This window comes from Pocillopora verrucosa, chromosome 5 (genome assembly GCF_036669915.1).
Source record: "Pocillopora verrucosa isolate sample1 chromosome 5, ASM3666991v2, whole genome shotgun sequence".
In the NCBI taxonomy this organism is placed as follows: domain Eukaryota; kingdom Metazoa; phylum Cnidaria; class Anthozoa; order Scleractinia; family Pocilloporidae; genus Pocillopora; species Pocillopora verrucosa.
The window spans coordinates 12,285,504-12,302,864 of record NC_089316.1 but is presented as its reverse complement, the minus strand read 5'-3'; the positions used below and the strand labels follow the sequence as shown (position 1 = coordinate 12,302,864).

Below are 17,361 nucleotides of genomic sequence, written 5' to 3'. Positions count from 1 at the left end.
AGGGTCTACATCAGGAAGGTTCCTTATTATAAGAAGAAGATATCAGAATTTGATCTGGATCTAAAAAAATTTCAGAGGTGTCCGTAAGGAAAAGTTCAACTGTATCATAAGTGCTTTTGTATTTAACAAAAGCTCAAAAACTTTCCCCACGTGTTAGGTAAGTCATTCTTCAATTTGTAGATTATTTCATGTTATTCTGATCCCTCACCAAAAGTTCAACGTTTCAACCAATTTTTTGGAGGATTGCTAAAATGACTAAAGAAATCGTGGTGGACAAACCTAAACTTATATTCTGTCAGACGAGGAGAGCATAATGTAAAAGATTCGTTGAGATTTACATTGTACAATAAGGTAGCAACCCCAATTGTGTATATCAGTTTTCCGTAAACGGTTGGGGTAGTTTGATGCATAATTTTAAGACGAACGGTAATTTCAGCAAATACTTGAGCTTGACGAACTTATTTCGACTGAAAATAAGTTACAATGATTCGCTTTCAGCTATTTTAAAAAAACTACAAGAATTTAGTCAATCCATGGCTCAAATTGTTTACACAGACTCAATCAGGGCCAAGAATTAAACACGTATTCAAAAAATAAAAATTAATTCATTAATTCCATTTTTAAAAAATATAATCGAGGTAATGGATTTTAAACTATTATGAAAAAATTAAATTTTCTGGAAAGATATTAAAAGTGCAAGGCTTAACTAAATAAGGTGATTTTCGTAGTTAAGACATTTATATGGTCATTCAAGTAACTCATTCAATTCTGATTAAACTTTATGCTTTCTAAATACCCTAAATCTAGCAATCATTGAAATCATTTTTAAGTTTAAACTTGTTTACATCATTGGATCGATATGCATATTCTCTACACTGATCTCTACACATTTACAATGGTAAATATGGAGAAACTGTCCACCAATTCAGAGCTTTTCTGGTGGCGGATCATTTTCCCGATTTCATAACCTTTATGAGTGATCATGATCATTTCCCTTTCAATGCATAAGAAGAGGGTTAATTCAGTGCAAAAAAAGTAAAAAACCAGACATTCTGATTGGCCAATGATCAAAGAAACTCACAGATAGCCAATCAAACGCGAGCCTTGAATGTCGCAACATTTAAACACGCTGAAAATCTGCAAGCGAAACAATGGCCGGAGCTCTAAGTAGGTTTTCTTTCGTCACCGAAACAACAATTTTGTCGCTAAAAACAGCTCTAACAACGAAAATACTGTAAAAAGCACCGCTTTTTGGTTGTCTGCTTGGAAAAAGCGGTGATTAGAGGAGGTAATTGCTAAGGAAATCGAAAATTAGGAGCACAATTAGAACACTTTGCTCGAGCGATTCTACGCCGAAATTAAAAACAAACATGGTTAAACCTCGCAAACGACGATTTCATTTCATCGAAAGTGACTCGAACACGGACTGAAAAATTCCTTGAACTGTTTATCCGGACTTTGAATTTTTTTGCGCCTTAAAGATGTGAAAACATCTTTGTATGTTCTTGTTTAGATCATACGCGATTGTTTTGACCGAACGCACAATGTCATTTGCAGGGTTTGAATAAATTATTTTTGCACTTGATGCGCGCGCCTTGCTTCTGCATAATTATGATAAGCTAGCTCATAGTTTTTCATGTGTATTATTAATACGTAATCACATGATTTTTCTCGTAAATAAGCAGTTGTAAAATGTTAGTCTTAAATTTACTCGTGCCTATTTTTTCCAAATTGCACTCGAAATCATGTGATTACCTATACTTATATACTAACTTTACTTGCATGACTGACACTACTTGAATAATGAGGATTAATTGAAAAGCTACCATAATAAAACTTCTAACAATATACACCCACAGCTTGCTTACTGATATACACTGGCCTAAATGACTAAATCATGAAAATCATATATGTGAACTGCGGTGGAAGAGATAAGTATTGAAGCGACCTTCGCAGCATTGAACACTACTTAAGCAGTGGTGAAATTAAGGCCAGAATATCTCCATAAGGTGTCTGACGTCTACCATAACAATTACTTAATGCAATGCCTAAAGGTAATTTACGCAGATGGAAATAGATCTCTAATTCATAAACGTGAATTGTCTCCGTGGTACATCACAGAGTCTTGTTCCAGGCGAGAAGCGTCTTACATTCTAGTAACGCGGTGCACGATTTTACACTTTGGTAATTTTGCAAAAGAAGTTTGGCAACATGTGTCGCATCTTGTCTCTTGATACCTTCACTGTGCTGTGCTCTCTGATGTGTGTTGTGAAATGTAAAGAAGATGGGTAGATTTTTTATTAATATCAGGGAAAATTTTTAAAACTGGAAATTTATAATGCGTTTAAGCAGGAATAAACGAAAGTAATTCACTTCGAATGCTCTATTGTGACTATTAACAAAATTCCCAAGTTTTCAAAATGTTCTATCTTCTAATAGGAGAGTAAAAATGTTTATAAAGCCATTATGAGGATATGTAAATCTCCTAAAAGACAGGTGGGATCTACCTCACGCAAGCTGTTTTACGCAGGCGGTTGGGATAAAAGGATCATGAAGTTTAGGCTATAAATTCGGCACAAATTCATGTTGCACTCTTTTTAATTTGTTAGTATGCTTTGACGCTGAAGAAAAAACTCCCTACGTGCCGCTCACAAAATTTCATAAGATGACTATGGAATTTAGTCAGCTAAAGTGAAGCTTAATCATCCATTTTTCTCTCAGCATATTTACACAACGAAATAAATAAATATAAAATTTCAAAAACCTCCCCCGAATATCTAATTAGTCCTTTAACTGTCGTTTTGAAAATGATTTTCGATTAGGATCACAAGCAAATATGTAGAATTGAAAAAACGGTCGAAATGTCGACACAACCTTTTTATCGCGTGAACTTCCGTCGAATACATCTAAATCTAAATTTAGAGATAGCTCCTTCTGAAAAAAATGTAAACGTTTTGTGGTTTCAAATTCACGGGTAAGGAATAAGTTTCGATTAAACAACGAAATATCCATCAGTTATCTAGAGACTGGAATTCTTAAGGAACACAATCATCTCGAAAGAAATAACCGAATTTATTTTTGTCTCATCTTTTTATCATCATTGTCTGTATTCTACACTGACATAATGAACTTGGAAAAACACTGGGAAAGTTGCCCCCCTTAATTTTTCACCAATCTACATCCTAGATCCTAAATTGCTCGTCTCGATACTAACTTTTCGTGTTTTGAAATGCCAATTCTTCAACAAAATTTGCATCTTTTTCGTTTGACAGGTACAGAATTGAAGATTCACCTATCGATTATTTACAAAATAAATACACTTATGTCTTAATTAAAATCAGCCCCATGTCAAAAGTTTGTTGACTTCTGCAAAGTAGTTGAAAACACGAGCTCAAATTTATCCCATAACTCATCACTGAGATACAAAAGGCGACGCTTTAAGAACGCACTTGAAAATTATAAAATGGAACAAATCTTTTTCAAGGCGATGTCTGTTGCAATCCTCCTTGTTTAAGTCTCTGAAAATAAAAACAAAAACACAACAAAACACAACAAAACAAAATTATTAATTTCTCCCCGTAAACATATAAATAAACTCTTTCAATAGGATAAGTTTCGATATTTATTTAAAAAGAAGACAAAACAGAAAGCTTTAAGCCTCTCCTGGGAAACCATACAAGTTACACCTGCAGCCACTTCCAAAACAACGCACTGCATAGTGGTACATACAACACAATCTAAGAAAAGCGAACCTACGTGAGAATTTCGCAATTCTAAAGAAGTGCCCTAGAAAGCTCGACTATCTTATGTTCGAGATCCTCCTTATAAAAAAAGAAAAGACCGGACATAAACCTTTCAGAACATTACTCAATATCGTAATGTTCAGTCATGGCTTGTAGTTTTGACTGATCGCAAGTTCTGTTTAGGAAATGAAGGTAAATTAAATGTATCGTTTTTCTTGTTGCTTTTTTTCTTCATTTATATTCTAACTTTACTTGCAACACTGAAACTACTTGAGTGATGAGAATCAATTGAAAAGCCACCATAATAAAACCTCTAACATTAATACCAATATACACCCACAGCTTGCTTACTGATATAAACCGGCATAAATTACTAAATATATGAAAATCATATATGTGAACTGCGGTGAAATTGATAAATATGGAAGCGACTTTCGAAATATTGAACACTACTTAAGCAGTAGTTAAATTAAGGCCTGAAAAAAGTCAGAATATCTCAATACGGTGACTGACGTCTATCATAACAATTACTTAATGCAATGCTTAAAGTTAATTTACGTAGATGGAAATAGATCTATTATTCATCAACGTTAATTGTCTCAGTTTTACATCACACTGAGTCTTCAGAAGCTCAGGCGAGAAGCGTCTTGCATGCTTGGTGCACAATCTTACATTTTGGTAATTTGGCGGGAGCAGTTTTGCAACATGTCTTGCATCGTGTCTCTCGGTACCTTCATTATGCTGTGCTCTCTGATGTGTGCTATGAACTGCAAGGAAGGTGGGTAGATTTTTTAATCAGTATAAGGAGAAAGTTTTTAAAACTGTTATTTTATAATGTGTTGGAAGCGGGAATAAACAAAAAAATTCATTGCGAGTGTTCTATTGTGACCATTACAAAAATTCCAAGGTTTTCAAAATGTTCTTTCTTATAGGAGAGTAAAATTTTTATAAAGCTATTATGAGGGGACGTTAATCGTCAAAGACAGGTGGGATCTACCTCACGCAAGTTTTTTTAAGCAGGCGGTTGGGATGAAAGGATCATGAATTTTAGGCTATCAATTCGGCACAAATTGGTGTTGCACTCTCTTTAATTTGTTAGTATGCTTTGACGCTGAAGAAAAAACTCCGTAAGTGCCGTTATTTTCATGAGTATGACTATGAATTAAGTCAGCTAAAGTGAAGCTTAATCATCCATTTTTCTCTCAGCATATTTACAAAACGAAATAAATAAGTAGAAATTTCAAAAACTTCCCCCGAACATCTAATTAGTCCTTTAACTGTCGCTTTAAAAATGATTATCGATTAGCATCAGAAGCAAATATGTAGAATCGTAAAAACGGTCGAAATGTCGACACAACCTTTTTATCGCGTGAACTTCCGTCGAATACACATAAATCTAAATTTAGAGATAGCTCCTTTTGAAAGAAATTTACACGTTTTAAGGCTTCAAATCCACGTGTAAGGAATTAGTTTCGATTAAACAACGAAATGTCCTTTAGTTATCTAGAAACTGAAATTTTTAAGGAACACAATCATCTCGAAAGAAATAACTGAATTTAGTTTTGTCTCATCTTTTTATCATCATTATCTGTATTTTGCACTGACATAATGAACTTGGAAAAAGACTGAGACATTCATTAAAGCTGCGCACAAAATGTTTCTCCAATCTACATCCTAGATCTTAGATCCTAAATTGTTTGTCTCGATACTAACTTTTCGTGTTTTGAAACGTCAATTCTCGAATAAAATTTGCATCTTTCCTCTTTGACAGGTTCAGAACTGAAAAATCACCTATCAATTATTTACCAAAAAGTGTACTTACGGTATGCCTTAATTAAAATCAGCCCCATGCCAAAAGTTTGATGACTTCTGCGAAGCGGTTGAAAACACGAGCCATAACTCATTAGATACAAAAGGTGACGCTTTAAGGACATACGTGAAAATTCTAAAATGGAACAAATCTTTTTCAAGGCAATGTCTGTTGCAATCCTGGTTGTTTAAGTCTCTGAAAATAAAAACAAGAACAAAAACACCTTAAAATAGCAAAACTATAAATTTCTCCCCCTAGACATATCAAAAAAATCTTTCAATGTGATAAATTTCGACATTTATTTGAAAAGAAGATAATACAGAAAAATCATAAACGAAACTTTAAGCCTCTCCTGGGAAACCACACAGGTTACACATGCAGTCACTTCCAAAACAACACACTGCATAGTGGTACGTACACCACAATCTAAGAACAGCGAACCTACGTGAGAATTTCGCAATTCTAAAGAAGTGCCCTAGAAAGCTCGACTATCTTATATTCCAGATCCTCCTTATAAAAAAGAAAAGACCAGACATTAACCTTACAGAACATTACTCAATATCGTAGTATTCAGTCATGGCTTGTAGTTTTGATTGATTCTTGGTTAATTTTACCAATTCATGTAAGACCATAAAGTCTAGGGAGGGCCATCCACCCGCGTTAAGTTTAGGCAACGACACGATTTCGAGTGCACTTTAGTGTAAATAAGCACGAGTTCCTTTACCAATTTCTCTAGCTCCATCCCTTCCCTACTTTTCACCTTTACCACTAAATCCGGTGTCCCTGTCAAATAGAGCATTCGCTTGTAACCAGTGGTATCATGTTCTTCCTATCGGAAAATATATTATTCATTATTCTTCTCTATAGACCAATGTCGTCAACTGGAGTTCAGAGCTGCCCTTGCATTTCGAGGAAAACGGCTGCTTAACCATAAGATAAAAGAAGTTGACAACGTCGCAAAGGACTTCTGTGGAGCATTGTGTTTCATGGAACCCAACTGTATCAGCTATAATATACTAGTATCCAATGATTCTCCCTCGATCACCAAATGCGAGATGAATAACGCTACACATTTTGAACACCCGAGTGATCTAATGTCATTTCCAAACAGCATCTATCGTGGATCCAAGGTGTGTCTATAGCTGCAATGATTAGGATAATAGAGGTCTCCTTTTGACCTATCCGTATGTCTTTGACATAATTAAAATTTTTACTGGTTTATTCACATCTTTTTAATTTTGACTGTAAATGTATAAAAACCATATATGTGAACTGCGGTTAAAGAAATAAATTTGAAAGCGATCTTCGCATTAATGAACACTACTCAAGCAGTAGTGAAAATAAGGCCTGAAAAAAATTCAGGCCTGTACGGGATTTGAACCCATGACCTTTGCGATACTTAGCTAACAAGCCAACTGGGAGCTGGTCCACAGTTCATAGATACGACTTTCATAAATTTACAGTTATTTATTCTTCCTCACGGGTTTATTTGGAACAAACATAATGACCAGCTCCCAGTTGGCATACACGACAGTTAGGTTAAGTGCTTTCAACTATCGTTGTTTGCAATTAACGCGATTGGTACAGAGACGTAGCTTACAAAATAACGCTTATGGTTACCTCACCGAATGTCAAAGATAAGTTTATGAGCATGACTCAATTGCAACCTTGATTGATTCGATTGCCCTTTGAATACGGAGAGTATGGTACTAGTAAACACAGTTTAAGCACGGGGTGAAAAAAAAAGTCTTGAGCTGCCGTAATGTTAATTTTTAATCTACGAATTTTTTCAATTATTTGCCTTTCCTTCAGTAGCTTTTAATTACTTGTGACCGATTTATTCACAAAGCAAGTACATGTATATTTAATTAATTTTATTATAAAAAAACCTTTACTGTTAAAGTTTCCTGGAAGTATTGCCAACACTTGATTATCATTTTAAACTCTCGTTGCCTCATTTATCTGTCCTCAGAATAGCTATGTTCATTTACCTCCTTACCCTCCCCTCCCCGCCTTGTAAGTTTCGTAGACATAGCCTTAACTTGTCCTGTTTTGTTTCTTTGTAAAGAACGCTTGCATAAAGAAGCCATGCCCAAGTAATGCGATCTGTCAGGCTGGTTTTTCCAGTGAGGGGTATAGATGTGTCTGCTTACCGGGTTACACGGGTGAAGATTGCACAAAAGGTGAGGCAGATATATGTTTCCAATATCTAGGTTTTAGCAGTCGCTTAACGATTAGGAAGGTCGGTGACTGTTTGTTTCATTTAAAGTGTTTAGTACTCTCCTCGTGCATTTATTTTCTCGTCGAGGATAAAGAAGGATCAGCAGTAAGCTGTGAGAAAAACCTGAGGAAACGTCAGGGGAGGGGGGCGGGGGGAAAGGTTGGCTACAGGTGGAAAAACATGTATCAAGAAGGAATAGACTCATTGCCGCTTTCCGCACTGGAGACCTCGATGAATCCCTGCTGCAACGCAATCCGTCAGTAACTCGACGCGTTTACTGTTACGACATCTTCCCTTAAGTTCAAAGTAAAATGTGATTAAATTGCTGCGGAGACTTCCTCGCCAGGAGGACTTGAAAGTTAGTTATTTCACGTTTTTTTTTTCTTGTATTGGACAGCTGAGAAAATTACAAGTTTTATAACGCACGTGCTACGTTATTTTTATCTCATTAGCTCTCTTGTCTCACTACGTCTACGGTCTGCGTTCTGAAAATCCTTGGTAAAAGCAAAATGTGCGAACCCTCACTCATTGTAAGATATGAATTATTAGTTGTCTGTGCATGGTAGAAAATCGAAACCTTGGTAATTGAATTACTTCAAAATTTCTTTTTGAAGACGTTGATGAGTGCAGTCTGGGAGAACACAAATGTGATTCAAATGCTGAATGTAAAAATACCGTTGGATCCTACAGCTGCAAATGTAGAGAAGGATTTTCAGGAGATGGCCAAACGTGCTCAGGTGAATGTTGACTATTATCCATCAGCAATTCTACACAAAATCCGCACCGCATTCCTGTCGTAACACAAAAAGGTCTATATATGAGTCCTTTTCTTTAACTTCTGCATGCTTGTTTACGTGCCATTGAATGACAGGTAGAGCTTAGAATATAAACAGCGACGAAATTAGCTATTTGAAAATAAAGAATATTTATAACAAGTAATGTAATCTTTTAGTGGTATCTATTCCACCAGGCCTCTTATCAATGTCTTTCTGTTATTTTCAGATATTGACGAGTGTAACTTGGTTGATAATAATTGTACCAAGGGTGGCGCCAATTGCACAAACACTGTGGGGTCATTCAACTGCACCTGTCAAACTAAATATTTCTGGAATGGAGCTGGATGTGAAGGTTTGTTTTCTGTACCTCTATCTTGCTCTATGGGAATATTATTTCATGGAGTTTCATTGATAAAATTTTAAAATCATTTAGAAATAACTGTCTTTCTGGCTGTCTGTCTGGTTGTCTGAGCCTTCAATTTACGTCTGTTTGTGTCCATATGTTCGTCATGCTGCATTTCCTTTGAAACGTTGGAATAGGCCGCTTCCGAGTTCTCGGACTTTAGTGAACTGATGCCGAAATTACGAGGCTAAGTGCAAAGTCGCCCTCATCGGTACACAGAACAAAGAGCCGTGCTGATGAAAATGAGCGAAAATTTCTCGAAATTCGGCGTTGGAGAGTGAAAAATTATTCGTGGGAGAGAAGCATTTACCTTGGTGATAGCGGCAAAGTAAAGAAAAAACCGAACTGTTCAATTTAGGCAATAAAACAGATCAGACAAACCGCTTCTGCCGACCACCTCGCATTAAACGAGAGACACTTTTAAATGCACAACTTACTTCCACTTTTGCTAATTCTTCAAGCCAACTTTATTTTACCTGACTGATGATTTCCCTGTTTCGTCCTCGTTTAAACGCCCTAATCTACTCATGGGTCATCACCAAAATTCAATTTCGATTCTGGTGCCCCTTCAATACAAGGGTGGTGGGATTCTCGTTGTAAAAAATAATTTAAGGGACAGGCGCTTGCCCTATAGTCAATCTATTCTTTCAAGAAAAGAAGGTAACTGGAAAGTCAATGCCGAGCTGGTTCAAAATTATTTTTTTTACAAAACGTCGTCGCTGTAATGTGTCAAGTGCCTGCTTACATAAAAAGAGGGTGGTAATAATGCATAAATAATCCTAACGATGAATGATGATGAGTTCTTGCAATCAAGGTTAAATTAAAACCATGTGATTATCATTCCCTTTTTGAACTACAAATAACTTTCCAGCTGACGGATGTTTTAACTATTCAACTCTGAGCGAAGCTAACAGAAAGAGTACTTACGTTATACCCTACGGAACTTTCGGTGAGTGTGACGACTCGCTACCTGTGGGATGGTATCGTTTTGAGGGAGCTGCAGGGACAAAAATGCCAACTACGTCAGTGGGAAGGTTCCACTGTAATACAGCCTTCCCAGGCTGGATGAATGGCGCTCAACCTACAATGGAGGATGGTGAAGTAATTAGGACAGTCTGCTTCACCAGAGCTTCTCACCCGTGCAAGTTAACAAATAAAATCAAAGTGAAAAACTGTGGATCCTACTTTATCTACAAACTGGTTCCAGTAACGACTTGTAAATCTCGCTATTGTGGCAGTGGATAAATAAGAAAAAGTTGCCAGTGAAAAACCCAGTGGGCATAATTTGTTGTTTTTAATTCTTCTAAAATTTAAACTGGTTCTGTTGCTCTGCTATGTGCAGTAACTTCAGAATGATACTGTCTTATACAGGCCTGAATTTTTTCAAGCCTTATTTTCACTACTGCTTAAGTAGTGTTCACTACTGCGAAGATCGCTTTCATATTTACAAGATTGCTAGGTTTGAAATCTAGGAAAAAGTCACGGCATCACTTAAAAAAAAAATGAAATAAACGTTCGATAACTGCTTGGTCCTTTTTCTTTTAATTTTATTTTGGAGCTAATAAAAACGTAAATAACAGGCATCGTCTTCTTATCACATGAATGTCAGATAAATGTAAAGATAACATAAATGTCTGAGATTTAGGGGATCCGTATAAAAAGATGTTTTTTTCTAACAAAACATACTTGGATTTGATTTGCTTTCCGTAAGGAATTAGCGAGGTACCCGTATTACAAAGGTTTTCGTAAGGAGAGGTTCAGCCGCACCTTAAAAACAATTTGAATCTAACAAAAAACATTTTCTCAGTATTTTTATAGCATGGAATGTATGAGTCATCACATGTAAGGCAAGTCTCTTTTAGTCAATTCTATGCATTTGAATTTTTTCTGCTCTCCCGACCCCTATCCTATGAGTTAAACGTTTTAAACAGTTTTCTAAAGGAATGCTGGGATGTCGAATACCGCAGCCTACATGAATAAAGGTCGTAGCGGACAAATCTAAACTTGAGCGAAATTCTCTCTCTTTTACGAGAGGAAAAAATGCAACCGGCCAGTAGACGTATACATTAAGATAACACCTCACATGCGTATATCTTCAATTCTTCGAATACGGTTGGATTATTTTGAGCCATAATTTTAAGACCCACGGGGATTTTAGCAAATGCTGGAACTTGGCTTGCATGCTCATTTCGAGCATGCATTTCATTTCACGATAACATTTCGCTTTCAGCTATGTTAAAGAATACAAAAATTAATTTAATCTATGGCTCAAATTATTTATTCAGACTTCATCTGGGCAAAACATTTAACACATGTCATATAAAGATTTAGATATATGAAAATTCACATATTTGCACTGCGGTGGAAAGATGAAATTAGAAGATCCTCGCAGCTAAAAACACTACTGAAACTAGTAGTTGCAAGTAGGACCTGAAAAAAATTTCAGGCCCGTACGGGATTTGAACCCATGACCTCTGCGATACCGGTGCAGCGCTCTACCAATTGAGCTAACAAGCCAACTGGGAGCTTTCATGTCCTACTTGCAACTACTAGTTTCAGTAGTGTTTTTAGCTGCGAGGATCTTCTAATTTCACTTGTCATATACTTTAACTTTGAAGGCCCTGTTTAGGTAAAATCAGGCTGCATTTGAGCATTGAATGGGTCAAAAAACCACAATTTAAAGAAGTGAAATGCGTTATTTCTCTTTATTACAACAGATTTCAGACAAAACTTATAGATTAATTACACAAAAATAAATTTTCTGAAAGGATATAAAAGTGCAAGGCTTAAATATACAAGTACAGAAATAAGGTGATGGTTGTCATTTACACGTTTTTAAGGTAATTCAAGGTAATACAATTCTGATTAAACTGTGTGCTGTCTAAGTACTCTACTTAAATATAACTCATTTTTAGCAATAAAATCTAGTGGCCACCCAACTCGTTTTTACGTTTTGACATAACAATAACTTGCTTGGAAAAGTACATAATTATGTTTTGCGAATATTGACCCATGCTTTTAACCCTTTACAGCCTGAGATCGGGATACATATTCTCCATACTGATCTCTATACTTCTCCAATGGTACTGATATGGAGAATTTGTTTAACAAGTTACAGCTTCTCTATTTGGGGATCATTTTCCTTATTCTCATGACCTTATACCTGATTCAACAGTGATACTGTAAGGAGAAATCATAATCATGACCTATGCGATACGGTGCAGCGCTCTACCAACTGAGCTAACAAGCCAACTGGGAGCTGGTTATTATCTTAGTTCCAAATAAAACCATGAAGTGATGAATTGATGGCTATAAATATATGAATATCATATATGTGAACTGCGGAGAAAGAAAATATATGGATGAGTTCAAATCCTGAACTTTTTCTGGCGTTATTTTCACTACTGCTTAAATAGTGTTCATTACTGCGAAGATCGCTTTCAAATTCATACTATTTATTTGAGAAGAAGACAAAACAGAAAAATCATAAACGAAACTTCAAACCTCCCTTGGGAAACTATACACACTTAATGTATGGTCCCGTGGGAAACAGTAAGTCTTTTTTCCCCACGACCTCGTCTCGGGAAACATCAGGACTCTCGGGAAAACAAAACAATCTAGTTTCCCACGGGACCATACATTAAGTGCTCTATTAGATATTTAGACTTGCCCTTAAACAATCATATGGCAAAAACATACTGTTGTACTCGGCGCGCGGGCAACAACTGCGTAATACGCTTAATTCCAAAATGGCGGCCACCGCGGATGGTCTGGGCCGAGTTGACACGAAAGCGAGGCATCGAGGGCCAACGCCAAAGACAACAGAAGATGGCGTCTCTTGTAAACACTCTTGTGTACGGTCCTCCGTTTTTAACTGAAGACGATATTCCGGGAAGTTCATTAAACGGAAGAGATCCGAATCGTTTAAAAAATTCTGAGCTGAAGTTTTGGTTGAAATGTCGCGGGGATAGCTGTAAAGGATTATCGACCAAAGCGCAACTTTGCAAGCGATAAGATATGTGTTTATGTTGACTTCAAATCATTGCTGTGGTTGCTATGGCCTTGAATCTTACTGGATTCATTCCTTTACAGAGTCAACGACTACCTCCAAGCAAATGTTGCTCATCTCCTTGTGGATCCGGATGAAAACTTTATCTACACAAGGCGTAAACAGAATCGTAACAGAGTCTGTACTGAGGACCAAAGAGCCGAATCCGCCGATTCCGACTTGTCGACTCCGCCGGACCCGGACAACACAAAGAACATCGCTTTTCCTGCGAACGGATGGGGTACATCCCTTGCCAAAGGCCCGATGTTTACTCGTGCAGAATTAGAGAAACATATAAGTGATTCTGGAAAAAAGCATGGACATGGTGAGCATCATTCGCTGCCCACAGGATTACAAAAAGCCAAGCAGTTTCTGGCTGATGAGTATTTGCATGAAATACAAACGCACTCTGATCAGAGGTATTTTTACTTCCGTGCTAAGTGTTTTCATAGTTTCAAGGTCAATGAAGCACCGCACAACTTAAAACTAGCACTCTGTATGGTGACAGGAAATGTGGAGTATGCCTACTGTGGGCCAAGTTGTGCTGCAGGTAAATCTGGTTTTTGCAATCACATTCTGGCTTTAATGATAAAAGTTTGCAAATACACTATTTATAATTGCAAAGATGTGCGAGATTTGAAGGATGAGGAGGATGAAAATCCAACCAGTGCATGCACATCAGCTTTGCAAAATTGGCACAAATCAAGACTAGAAGGTATCCGCTCCCAGCCTGTCATGGATGTGGTTGTTTCAAATCCTGCAAATAATGCTGAACGTGTCAAAAAAACAGGAGTAACTTGTCTTCTGACAGAAGCAAGAAAGGGAGAAAGTGATCAGAAGAGGAAGCTTGAACAATTACTACATTCTCTTGAGCAGCATAGCTCAACGCTTGGCATAACTCAAGTGGTTGATCCCTCAAGTATTGATACATTACCTGTTGTTGACACTCGTTTTGGGCAATGCCCAGTTGGGTCATTTGGATCGTATCAGCTTTCCTTTACTGAATCGAACTTCACATTTGTAACCTTGTTTGATGGATTTGACTGTACAGAACACTGCACAGCAAATGAATTCCCGGCCTACCCTTCGTTCCCATTGGATGATTTCTGCGGATCATTTCAGACCCCTGACAACCTCACTGTTAAAGAAATGGAACTGCTGAAGAGCTTGACTGTTGGTGTTATAGAGGCAAACAAAATGGAAGAGAAAACCAGAGAGCAAGCAAGTTGTGAGGAATGGATGCGAGAAAGAAAATTGAGATTCACTGCCTCTAATTTTGGAAAAATTTCTCGAAGACAGAGGAACCACACCAAATTTGTGGAAGATCTTTTAGCACAGAAGACATTTTCTTCAGCTGCTGTAGAACATGGCAAAAAGTATGAGCCGGTGGCACTGAAGGAATATGAGAAACATATGAGGAAAATGGGAAAACCTGTAAAAGTGTTAAAGAGTGGACTGTTTGTTTCTCCGAAGGTTCCAATTTTAGGATGTTCCCCAGATGCCAAAATCATTGACTTGAGCTGCAAAGACAGGTTTGGGCTTGGTGAGGTAAAATGCCCATCGTCGAAATTCCATGTGACTCCCCTCGAGGCTTGTGATGACCCTGGCTTCTTTATGGAAAACAAAAATGGGAAGCCATCTTTAAAAAGAAGCCATGTTTACTACGATCAGGTGCAAGGACTTATGGGCCTATCAGGGGTACCATGGTGTGACTTTATTGTTTACACTAGTAAAGGACTAAGTGTGGAGAGGATCAAGTTTGATCAGGACCACTGGAACAACTTATGTGGAAAACTATGTGACTATTATTTCAAGCACTTTCTTCCAGTTGCTGCTCTGTAAAACATAGCCAAAAAATACAAAGCAGTATGTTACAAATTTTATTGTCTAATGAATACTCATGATCTATTCATATGAAGTTAGTCGTGATCATAAATGTGTAAAGAAATCAAGACTACATTTGACTCAGATAATTGACGAACCCTCTCTAACTTACCGCTAACTCGAAGTAATTTACATTTTCCTTCAGGTCATTTTCTATATGATTTTTACCCTCGATAACTCAAATCATTGCTATTTCCCTGAGGGTTCAAGTAATCGGGAGCCAACTGTAGTTTTTTTTCTTTTTCTTTTTTTTTTTATAGAAACCAAATACCCTGACAAAGACAACTGGCCTTTTATCATAATTTATTGTAATAATAAAAAATACTGGCAAATATTTCAGTGTCAGTTGAGACTATTGAATAGAAAAATATTTGCAAAATTACTATATATTGGATTGCAATTTTGTAATCATAGCGCAAGTCTCTACGGTGTCTACATCACGTGGCAATGCACAATTTCAACAAACATCGTGCTGTTAATTAGCCCAAAAAGTTATTTTACAACTTACTTCTTGAAAATTTTACATACAAAATAAAAACTAAAAGGATAAGAATTGAATTAAAAAATCATTTGCCAAGAGATTTCAACACCAGGGCCTTTTTCAGTTTTCCCTCAAACATAAATATTTTGCTATCAAAACAAGTTATGCACTTATGATACTGTTCTGAAAATTGCATAGCATGGCACATACCGCCCACATTTGGTTTACAACCCCAAACAGGGTGAACGGTACTACACTATCCCATATATGAAAATTTTTAATTTTATTTATTGCCCTTTCAACATGAATCCGAACAGAAGCGATCGACTGTGTCTCAACAACTTCTGCTGCGCTCATTTGACCCTTGCTTCCCAAAAAAGGTGGAATATTTAGGGACACTCCAAGGGGTAGAAGGTCCTGAATAGTAAAGCCTTTATCGGCCATGACAGAATCTCCCCTATTAAAAGGCAGATTCAGAAATCCTGATCTTGTAACAATTTCCCTGTCAGAAATATGACCAGTGTATAGCTGGCTGATGAAGGTAATAGCACCTCCTGGTGAGATGCCAATCAAACCTTTAAGAGTTGTGTGGTTTTTGTAAGAACTAAAAAGTTCACTGTTAAGGCGTAGACTCTTGGGCATCTGGCATCGTACCTCAGTACAGTCAATAACGACCCTAGTTGAGGGGTATTTGTCTTTAAAGTCAGCAGGCATGCACAAATCCACTTTTGCTCTTGATGGCCACACTGGAATTACACTGAATTTTAAGAACATAAAATTTATCCATGAAATTATTATTCTGCTTACTGTTGTCTGTGAGACTCCATACAAGTGGCTTAAATGCTCCTCCTTGAACCCCTGCCTTAGTTTGCAAAGGGTCAAAAAGAATTCTTCCTTTGGGCTCAATTGGCGTGGCCTACCCTGCTTGGGAATATCTTCCTCATCCCTCTGACAGGGTGGGGAGGGGACATCACATGGTGAATCCGAGTGCCAGTAATTTATATTTTCCCCTTTCTTACCAGGATCTAAAAACGCGAAAACACTTTCTAAGACATTTTTGTTTGGGAACCCCGTATAAAAAGCGACATCCTTCTCCGAGGGCAAAAATTTCTCAATGCAGAACACTCTTGACTGCAAGGAATCGTTCCGGCGTTTAAGTTCCTCTACTTCCGACTGGAAATTGTTATTTGAAATAGTGATTTTACGGATTTCCCCGACAAGCCGTTCATTTTCAAGTTTAAGTTCGCAAATAAGAGCTTCCAGATCCTCAGATGGTTCTTCTACTGTGGTGCTTGCCGAATCTGCTAGTGTTGACGGGGAGGAAGCGCGAGATTCTTGAAATGTCACTAGATCTCACGTGGAACAGTTGTCGACTCGTGCTGGCGCAATTGTCGTCTCCTGTGATTTTGTCGCGGTTTTTTTCAAAATCAGAGTTCTTTTCCTCGGTGATTTTCGCTTGATCGGCGAACCCTGCTTCCAAGGAAACAAAGATGGGACTGCCATGGATTTCAAACTCTTTTTACGGCCTGTGAGTGACGGTAGATAATCTGACGATTTGAAATGTCGCGAGCAAACTCTCGTGTGTTCTGTCACCTTGAAATCTTTATCCTCATCTCTTCGAATGGCAACGATCCACTTCATAAATAAATCTCTATTTTCAGGAAACTTGTGGTAAGAGATCTTAATACCATCTTCTTCGTAAACTTTCTTAGTGCAGCCAGGGACACAGCAATTTTGCGGCATGATGCGCTTTTTCTTTGCCATTAATTTACATACGTAAACACGAGACTTGGCCCTCGATGCCTCGTTTTCATGCTATTCGATCCAGACTCTCATCGGCCGCCGCCATTTTGGAATTAGGAGTATAGTATCCCGGTCGGGAATCAACCAATCACAGTGCTCGTTGTGTTGAGTGAAAGTCTAGGTATATAACAATACAGGTTACACGTGCAGCCACTTCCAAAACAACACACTGCACAGTGGTACATACAACAC

At 37.5% G+C, this 17,361-nt stretch overlaps 3 protein-coding genes across 3 annotated transcripts; 2 read left to right on the top strand and 1 right to left on the bottom strand.

Annotated features, from left to right (window-relative positions):
* Window positions 1–3,842: 3,842 nt before the first annotated feature.
* On the top strand, window positions 3,843–11,767 carry LOC136281188 (uromodulin-like). Its single transcript, XM_066167442.1, has 7 exons — window positions 3,843–3,935; window positions 4,347–4,521; window positions 6,421–6,683; window positions 7,622–7,736; window positions 8,389–8,511; window positions 8,777–8,902; window positions 9,825–11,767. The coding sequence occupies exons 1-7, from the start codon at window positions 3,930–3,932 to the stop codon at window positions 10,196–10,198; spliced, it is 1,182 nt and encodes a 393-aa protein (XP_066023539.1). The 5' UTR covers window positions 3,843–3,929; the 3' UTR covers window positions 10,199–11,767.
* Window positions 11,768–13,956: 2,189 nt separating this feature from the next.
* Window positions 13,957–15,552, top strand: LOC136281177 (uncharacterized). The gene has a single exon (XM_066167420.1). It carries the CDS (start codon window positions 14,151–14,153, stop codon window positions 14,841–14,843), a length of 693 nt encoding a protein of 230 aa, XP_066023517.1. The 5' UTR covers window positions 13,957–14,150; the 3' UTR covers window positions 14,844–15,552.
* On the bottom strand, window positions 15,529–17,109 carry LOC131787485 (uncharacterized). The gene is made up of 2 exons (XM_066166376.1): window positions 16,960–17,109; window positions 15,529–16,539 (listed from the first exon to the last, which is right to left on the bottom strand). Exons 1-2 carry the CDS (start codon window positions 17,107–17,109, stop codon window positions 15,529–15,531), a joined length of 1,161 nt encoding a protein of 386 aa, XP_066022473.1.
* Between the last annotated feature and the right edge of the window lie 252 nt (window positions 17,110–17,361).

Excerpts from the sequence above, each read along its gene's own strand:
- LOC136281177 (XM_066167420.1), top strand. The coding sequence starts at position 14,151 with ATGGAACTGCTGAAGAGCTTGACTGTTGGTGTTATAGAGGCAAACAAA.
- LOC131787485 (XM_066166376.1), bottom strand. The coding sequence starts at position 17,109 with ATGCCGCAAAATTGCTGTGTCCCTGGCTGCACTAAGAAAGTTTACGAA. Across the intron at positions 16,540-16,959 it reads ATGAGGATAAAGATTTCAAG|TCGGAAGTAGAGGAACTTAA; the intron begins GTGACAGAACAC and ends AACAATTTCCAG.
- LOC136281188 (XM_066167442.1), top strand. Across the intron at positions 4,522-6,420 it reads TGCTATGAACTGCAAGGAAG|ACCAATGTCGTCAACTGGAG; the intron begins GTGGGTAGATTT and ends TCTTCTCTATAG. Across the intron at positions 8,903-9,824 it reads GAATGGAGCTGGATGTGAAG|CTGACGGATGTTTTAACTAT; the intron begins GTTTGTTTTCTG and ends ATAACTTTCCAG.